The sequence below is a fragment of the Microtus pennsylvanicus genome, chromosome 2 (genome assembly GCF_037038515.1).
Source record: "Microtus pennsylvanicus isolate mMicPen1 chromosome 2, mMicPen1.hap1, whole genome shotgun sequence".
NCBI classification, from domain to species: Eukaryota; Metazoa; Chordata; class Mammalia; order Rodentia; family Cricetidae; genus Microtus; species Microtus pennsylvanicus.
The window spans coordinates 27,082,475-27,091,696 of NC_134580.1; the positions used below are offsets into that span (position 1 = coordinate 27,082,475).

General features: G+C 44.6%; 1 protein-coding gene across 1 annotated transcript; it reads left to right on the plus strand.

Annotated features, from left to right (window-relative positions):
• Positions 1 to 6,572: 6,572 nt before the first annotated feature.
• On the plus strand, positions 6,573 to 8,375 carry LOC142844744 (olfactory receptor 5BS1-like). Its single transcript, XM_075963543.1, has 2 exons — positions 6,573 to 7,336; positions 8,213 to 8,375. The coding sequence occupies exons 1-2, from the start codon at positions 6,573 to 6,575 to the stop codon at positions 8,373 to 8,375; spliced, it is 927 nt and encodes a 308-aa protein (XP_075819658.1).
• Positions 8,376 to 9,222: the final 847 nt, after the last annotated feature.

Genomic DNA, 9,222 nt, shown 5'->3' on the forward strand with positions numbered 1-9,222 from the left:
AAGAACTTTAACTTTTATTTTTAAGACTACATATATTTTTAAACACACTGTAAATCATTTAGAGGTGTTCTTTGTTTTTGAATCTCTCTTTTCTGTATCTCTCTCTCTTTTTCTGACCACATGAGCCTTTCAATTGATGAGCAATATGGGTAGGATTAAAGCCGTGGCTTTGGCGGATGGATCCAGCCCATTTCTTAGCTTTCCAGCCTCATGGTGGAAATACCAGCTGTAGCCATTTTTATTGCCACAACTCTATGGCATTTTAAGATCCCTGCCACCCAGCAAGCTGCAACATTCTGCTCACAGACCACACTCAGTCGGACTGCCTGCCTGAAAGAGTCAGAGTTTGCCCTGGCAGTACGGACCAGAACGCCAGCATTTTAAAACAGCACAACTTTTTTCCTGCTACAGCTGAAAACAAACAAGCATCCAGTCAGCTTTCATCAACACTGTTCAAGTGTTTCGTGGCAGGGCCTCTTGATGAGCTGCAGGATTTTGCAGCATAAGCTGAGTCAGGAAGCCTCTCTTAGATGAGAGCGCTTGCTTGCCTCTAGCAAGCAGAGTAGACCCGAGAAATTGCTGTACCAAGAAAACATGCTTTACTCTATTCTTTCTCAAGCATTCTCAGGTTTTCTGTGGATTCAGTTATCTACATCTGGGCGCCATTTGTAAAAGAAGCTGCAAGCTGCGTTCCTGCCGCCCGGCTCCCGCATGGTTAGCTTTACACCCAAAATAACAACACACAAACTGTATTCATATAAACACTGCCTGGCCCATTATATCTAGCCTCTTCTTGGCTAATTCTCACATCTTGCTTAACCCATTTCTAATAATCTGTGCAGCACCACAGAGTGGTAGCTTAACAGGAAAGATTCAGCATGTCTGACCTGCGTCCATCTTGGGCCGGAGCTTCATTGCATCTGGCTCACTTCCCTCCTTCCCAGCATTCTGTTCTATCTACTCCACCCACCTAAAGGCTGGCCTATCAAATGGGCCAAGGAAGTTTCTTTATTAACCAATGAAAGTAACTTCTCCAACAGTAACCCAGACACAGAAAAAGAATATGGTATGTACTTACTCATAGGTGGATACTAGCTATAAACAAAGGACATTGAGCCTATAGTTCATGATCCTAGAGAAGCTAAGTAATAAGGTGAACCCAAAGAAAAACATATATAGACCAACCTGAAAATTGGAAACTGACAAGATCTCCTGACAAAATTGGGAGCATGGGGGTAGGGAGTAGAATGTAGGGGAGAAGGGAAGAAGGAGAAAAGGAGGGGAAAGGGGGAGGGTTGAGGAGAACGTGAGGAAATGGGATAGTCAAGAGGGAGGAAGGACAGATTTGAGAGCAAGAAAAGAGATATCTTGATTGAGGAAGCCATTGTGGAGTTAGCAAGAAACCTGACTCTAGAAAAATTCCCAGGAATCCACAAGGATGACCCCTGCTAAGACCCTAAGCAATAGAGGAGAAGGTGCCCAAACTGGCCTTGCCCTGTAGTCAGATTGATGATTTTCTTAAATATCACTATAGAAACTTCGTCCCACAACAGATGAAAACAGAGGTGGAGACCCACAACAGAGCACTGGACTGAGCTCCAAAGATCCAGTTGAAGAGAAGAAGGAATGAGAATATGAGCAAAGAGGTCAAGACAATGAAGAGTTCATCAGCTGGACTGGGAAGAAACAAGCATAGGACCAAACTACTCCATCTGAATGTGGCTGACAGTTGTATGTCTGGGGCAAACTGAGGGGCCACTGGAAGTAGCACTGGGATTTATCTCTACTGCATGTAATGGCTTTTTGGGATCCTATTCTCTTTGGATGTATACACTGCTCAGCATAGATGTAGTAGAGAGGGTCTTAAACTTTGCACAATGCAAAGTGCCTTACCCTCTCTTAGGATTAGAGGGGATGGGGTGGGAGGATGTAAGGAGGGAATGGGAGGAGGGAAGGGAGTGGGAATTTGAATCGGTATTTTTTTTAATCCAATAAAAAAAAGAACTACAAATTCTTTCAGAGTTTATTCTGCACAAACACTGAAACAAGAAAAAGCATTTATTAAACAATTATTAAACTGCAACATTGTTATTAAAAACAAACACTGATCTCTAATGAACTCATTTCTCTTGCATCTATTCTGTGAAACAATCTGCCATTGAAGAAACAATAACACAAATGAACAAGGCTAACAGCAAGGATGTCCATGTGCTGTAAAGAAGGGGTTGATTGACTAGTATATATAACTCAAATATTTTGAAAATTGGTTTATTTTTTGTTTCCTGTGCATGGGTGTTTTGCCTGCGAGTGTGTGTGTGCACCATGTGTGTGCTGTCCGGTGAGGGTCCAAAGGAGTCATATGATTCCCCAGAACTGAACTTACAGGCAGTTATAAACTGCCATGGGTTCTGGGAACTGAAGAGCGTCCTCTGCAAGAGTACTTGACAATGGGTCAACACTCTAGTAACTTTGTATATACAGAACTCTCTGGGGCAGGGAGTCTCTCCCTCTACAGGAGAGGTAATATATATACATATATTATACACACACACATATATGTATGTATCTTAAAAGAGAATACTTGAAACTGGAAGGGAGTGGTAGTATGGAGGAGTAAGGAAGAAATTGGAAATGAGGGTATGAAATTCTCAATTATTTTTTTTCTTTTTTTGTTTTATTTTGTGTCTTATTGTGGTTTGGTTTTGGTTTTCTAAGACAGAGTTTCTCTGTGTAGCCCTAGCTATCCTGGAACTCAATCTGTAGACCAGGCTGGCCTAAAACTTGGAGCTCCTCCTGGCTCTATCTCCCAAATGTTGTGATTAAAGGTATGTACTACCACCACCTGGTACCATTTTTTGTTTTTAAAATATATTATTGCATTTTTATTTATTTATTTTTTATGTATGAGGTGAGTTTGCGCACCACATTGCATATTGGAGGGCCGAAGACAACTTGTGGGAATGCTGTATTCACACCATTCCCCTTCCTGGATTGCTGTGTTCACACCATTTCTGCCTTCTAGAGATACTGGCTTGCAGGAGATATCCTCTTCCACGGGCTTCTACAGTCTATCTACCTCTCCTTCAGAGAAGGTCCCCTAGCCTTCAATGTAGGGGTGTGTTGTAGAAGTATCAGCTGGTGTAGGGCACACCATGGTCAGTGTTTTGTATATTAGGACCAGTTGTGGATTTCTGTAAAAGTCTGCGTTTCAGAGTTTATTTAATGTTGCTCATATATATGTGTTTAAAGTGGATTGCTTAGGCCTGGATCACCTATGAGGGCCTAATCCCTGGAGCAGACTGATTATCTCTCTCAGAACGAAACTTTTTTATGAATCTGGGAAGGGGGAGAATGGGAAGAGTTGAAGGGAGAAATGATGTAAAAACAGCTCTCCAGCAGGGAGAAATGGTGTGAATCAGGCATTGTAGGAGGGAGAAATGGTGTGAATCCAGCACTCAAGAGGGGGAAATACTGTGAATCCAGCACATTAGAAGGGGGAAATGGTGTGAACACAGCACTCCAGAAGGGAGAAATGGTGTGAACACAGCACTCTGAGAGGGGGAAATAATGTAAATACAGCACTCTAAGAGGGGGAAATTATATGAATACAGTACTCCAGGAGGGGAAGTGGTGTGAATACAGCACTCTAGGAGGGGGAAATGGTGTGAATACAGCACTCCAAGAGGGGGAAATAATATGAATACAGCACTCCAGGAGGGGAAAATGGTGTGAATACAGAACTCTAGGAGGGGGAAATGGTGTGAATACAGCACTCTAGGAGGGGGAAATGGTGTGAATACAGCACTCTAGGAGGGGGAAGTAGTGTGAATATAGCACTCTAGGAGGGGGAAATGGTGTGAATACAGCACTCTAGGAGGGGGAAGTAGTGTGAATATAGCACTCTAGGAGGGGGAAATGGTGTGAATACAGCACTCCAGGAGGGGGAGTGGTGTGAATACAGCACTCTAGGAGGGGGAAGTAGTGTGAATATAGCACTCTAGGAGGGGGAAATGGTGTGAATACAGCACTCTAGGAGGGGGAAGTAGTGTGAATATACCACTCTAGGAGGGGGAAATGGTGTGAATACAGCACTCTAGGAGGGGGAAGTAGTGTGAATATAGCACTCTAGGAGGGGGAAATGGTGTGAATACAGCACTCCAGGAGGGGAAGTGGTGTGAATACAGCACTCTAGGAGGGGGAAGTAGTGTGAATATAGCACTCTAGGAGGGGGAAATGGTGTGAATACAGCACTCTAGGAGGAAGAAGTAGTGTGAATATAGCACTCTAGGAGGGGGAAGTAGTGTGAATATAGCACTCTAGGAGGGGAAATGGTGTGAATACAGCACTCCAGGAGGGGAAGTGGTGTGAATACAGCACTCTAGGAGGGGGAAGTAGTGTGAATACAGCACTCTAGGAGGGGGAAGTAGTGTAAACAGTTCTTTTTCCAGCCAAACACTTTATTAGATTTGTGTATCTGAACAACATATGACATTCTAGTTAATGGGGAAGCATTTCTGGAGAAGGAGCCTAGGAGACGAGGCATAGCAGATACTATGCCGAGTTGGGCAAAGTTGGAGGGAAAGGGGTTGTGTGTTTGTTTCTCAGAATTTTGTGCATTGTACAATGAATATGCCTATAACCTACTGATATAGCAGAGATATTTTTACATAATAATAGAACTAAAAACTCAGGGCCCTCTTTTATGATGTAACCCACTAAAACGAGAGTACCACAAAGAAAGAGTCAGCCCAGAGGCCCCGCTCAGAAACGCAGAAGACCTGCTAAAGGTCCCCAGGGAAACCTTTCCCTCTCTCAGGGCTAAAGTTGACTCAGAGTCCCAATGGCCATTGTTATTTGTAAAGCAGAATTTTGGAAAACTACCCTTCCCCTTGGACATAAAGACTATAGAGATGAATCCTTATTCAGAAGTCTCTTGTGGGCTAGAGACACCGTTCAGCCATTAAAGGCTGATAACCAACTAAGACTCATAATCAAAATTGAAAGAGCTCAGTGCCCAGAAGTCCCTCGCCTCTATCCCCTAGGACTAAGTCAAGGGAAGCCTACAGAAACTAAGTCCAACCGTGGCTTTTGTTCAGTGTTGGAGAGGATGTTCTCTGGCATTCTCCACTAAGCAAGCACGTCTGGTTTCTGCTTTGGAATGCAGGTAAGGATAACTCTTATTTAAATTCACCTTCTCCCCAAACTGCCCACTCTGGGAACCCATGACCGTGATACTCATGAACGAAGATCAGATCTTTGTGTAAGAATGTTCTAGCTATCCTTTGAGAAGAGAGACAACCTCCTTGCGTCCCTCTGGTCTAAAACTAAACCCTGTAACTGTCCATTCTACCAACTCTCCTTTATCCCTCCTCCTTTTGGGGACAAGATATCTGTAATGTTCAGGTCTTGGGTGATATAAGTTTGATGTGGCTTTATCCACATTCAGTTCAAAGATTCTCGGGTCCCTGTGGACTCTTGTGTAAATCTGGAGAACGCAGTGAAAGCAGAGGGCATTGTCCTCACTTCCATCTTGAGGACTTCCCCTGACAAGTGTCCATGTAACTTTGTGCCACCTCTGCTTGGGCTACAAGCATACAAAGGGACAAGGACTTTCTATTCAGTAACACATACACACCTCCAAAAAAATCAAATCACTTTGCTTCATCATTCTTAGAATGACTAAAAGGAAATGGATCTTGGAAACCATTTGGTTTTCCAGATTGTTTTACATCTATTGGGAGTGGGGCGTGTGTGGCACTGCGTGTCTGTGGATTTGGAGGACAGCATGCAGGAGTCAGTGCTCTCCTTCCATCCTTCCACTCTGAGTTCCTGGGACAGAACTGAGACCATCAGCCTTGTGGCAGGCACCTTAACTCACTAAGACATCTGACTGCCCTCCTGAATTTTTTTTTGTTTTGTTATGTTTTGTTTCTCGAGACAAGGTTTCTCTGTAGCTTCGGTGCCTGTCCTGGAACTAGCTCTTGTAGACAAGATTGGCCTCGAACTCACAGAGATCCCCTGCCTCTGCCTCCAAATACTGGGGTTAAAGATGTACACCACAACCACCTGGCTCCTACTGACTGTTTGAAATGAAAAATTCAAGTGACTTAGAAACTTATGAGGATAGAGAAAGGACTGCACCATCATGGGATGTCGCAACACTTCTCTTAATTATTCAGACATCCTTATAGTCTGTCGTGCAGATGGCCAGCCAAAATATTGACTGCTGATCCACTGTGCCAGGCTGTGAGTCCTACAGGTTGAGCTTGACGCCCTTTGGAAGTAGAACAGAAGACCTCTCAGAGACCTGGGGTCTGTCCTTGCCTTTTTCCCTTCTTTGTTCTTCTCTAATCCTGTTTCTCCTTCCCTCCTTTTCTAGTTCTCATCCTCTACGTGCTTCCCACACACTCCACTCTGCCTAGGAGGTCACTGCCCTGAGCTAGGAGGTGCTGATGATCTAACACAGCTGAAAGTCTGCCACGTAATCCCTCCTGAGTCAACCATTCCGGAGCTGCATAGCAGTGCTAGACAATCTTTTCGGTTCTCATCCCTGATGGGATGCTGAATGCGCCATGGAAGTTAGGAATGTCACTGAATTTGTGCTTCTGGGACTGACCAGCAACCCTCGGACTCAGGGGCTGCTTTTTGCCCTGTTCTTGGTGATTTACCTCTTGACCCTTATGGGGAACCTGCTGATGCTGCTGGTGATTAGCTGGGATCCCCACCTTCATACCCCCATGTACTTCTTCCTGAGACACCTCTCCTTTATAGATGCTTTCTACTCCTCAGTCATTGTGCCTAAGTTGCTGAGGAACCTTATTTCTGAGTGGAAGACTATTTCCTTCCTTGGGTGTTTTATTCAGCTTGCCCTGGTCCTATTTTCTGGGGCCACTGAAGCCTGCCTTCTTTCTGCGATGGCCTACGACCGCTTCCAGGCTGTGTGTCACCCACTGATGTATGTGGTCACTATGAATGAAAGAGTGTGCTCTGGGCTGGTGATCATATCCTGGGTCTTAGGAATCAGTGCTAGCCTGGTTAACACCTTTCTTCTATCTCAAGAACACTTCTGTGGCCCAAACCTCATCTGCAGCTTTGCCTGTGAGGTTCCCCCAGTGCTCTTGTTGGTCTGTTCTGACCCCTACACTACTGTCGTCTCCATCCTGACAACCATGGTGATCTTAGGTCTTGGTTCTCTTGTCCTACTGCTGGGATCCTATAGCCGTATCATCACGACAGCCCTGGGCATCAACTCAGCCAAGGGTCGAAGCAAGATCTTCTCTTCGTGCTCATCCCATTTCCTTGTGGTCACCATCTTTTATGGGTCGGGAGTATCCAGGTGTGTCACAAAGCAGTCCATTAGCATTGAGGCCATGTATTTGTCCCCTAATTTCCCTTGGTCTACATGAGCATGCAGTGTGGCAGGAAAGAATCATCCTTAAATTCCATCTTGGAATTCCTCAGGATTGAGCCCCAGTCCAGCTCTGCTGTGGACTAGCTGATTGGTTTTTAAAGTCTCACTTGTGGCTGGTGTAAATGTACCTCCCTTTATCTCAGTTGTCTCATGTACCATAAAGGACAAATAAGATTTACCCTGCTTATTTCACAGAAATGTTAGGAAAGTAGATAATTAAAGTTAGTTAGATGAATACCTCCATGAGGACCATACATGTATATGGTACACATCCACACATGCATGCAAACATTCACACACATATAATAATTAGTAATAATGATTATTAATTATTTGATATAGTTGTGAAAGTAGTCCTCAGAGCCATACGTGTGTGAAGCAATGGCAGTATTGAGAACTAAACACACGGTTTTGCAAAAAATAATCATCTCTAAATGAGAACTTAGTGTGTCTGAATTGTTGTGAGTATAGAGAAAGGGTAATGATACTATCAAGATGCTCTGAAGAGAGGGCAATGCTATGGAAATTCATTAGCCCTGCCCTAACCTCAACCCCTTAATACATAGAACTCATTCTCATGGGAGAGTTCCTTCCTGTGAGTTCACTCATGCTTGAAAACATTGGAAGACAGAAATGATTGACTTCCCAATGATCAGTCATTTCTAGAAGCTGCCATGGCGACAGTCCACTTGACCCTGAGGTGTCCTGTGCACTCGGCAAGACTGGATGGCCCATGGCTGCCAACATTATTGCCATCCTCATCCTTAGTTCACTTTGCTCCTTTGTGTAATTCCTCCCAAGGTACATGACTCCAGCATCCGGCTCAACCCTGGAGTTAGTGCTGTCTTTGCAGTACAGTGTGGTGACCCCGCTGCTAAACCCCCTCATCTACAGCCTGAGAAACAAAGACGTAAAGGCAGCTCTGAGGAGGATGCTGACCAGGAGATCCAGGCTGACTTTGTAGCCCAGGTACTCCTGCTCCATCGGGGATGGGGAGGGGAGTTGTAGAAGGAAGATGCTACAAGAAGCCGTCTTACCACCCCCCCATCTCTACCTCGCGACAACAGAGGAAGTTCTCTTCTCGGATCCCTGCCCCTAGTTGTGATATTAGGAAACTTCCAGAACAGAGCAGGTAATTTCCGACTCATCTAAGAGACATACTTAGTGCATTAGAAAATCTTCAGGGCTCCACTAGCCACTTCTACAGCTCTTGGTTTTCCCCTTCCCTGGCCCTTTATTTTGTCTGTGCTCAGAGTATGAATCAACGCATCACACCACTGGTGACGATAGTGCCACACTCCAGGAGAGTAGCATCTTGCCTGGAAAAGACACAACACCCACTCACCTGTTTCCATCCCAAAGAATCCTTTGAAAAATCTAAATCTCCACAATAAGTAAAATAGAGACAAATTACGTGTGTCTCTGGAGTCATGTCTTCATGCATAAAAGCACTGCCCAGACTAGGGCTCACCAAATCCACGGTAGTTACTTGTGGGTGAAGAAGTGGTGACTTCTCTTGTAGGCTCCTAGGAGATAGGGAGGGTGATGGTCAACACCTAATTGTAAGTGTCCTAAGTGCAGAACTTTTATTAATGGCTTCTCTGTCACCATGGTCTAGTACATCCTGTTACTTAATAGTTACAGTAGATGAATGACAGGCATTGACAAATGTAGGGGGAAGGGGACGAAGAGAATGTGCGAACAGAGGCATTGCCTTCACAAGATGTGTGTCAGAGGAAATATCCGAGAGGAGAAACAGGAAGAGGAGACAATGGGACTCTGTGTTGTTGAGCACTGGCCTGAGCCTCACT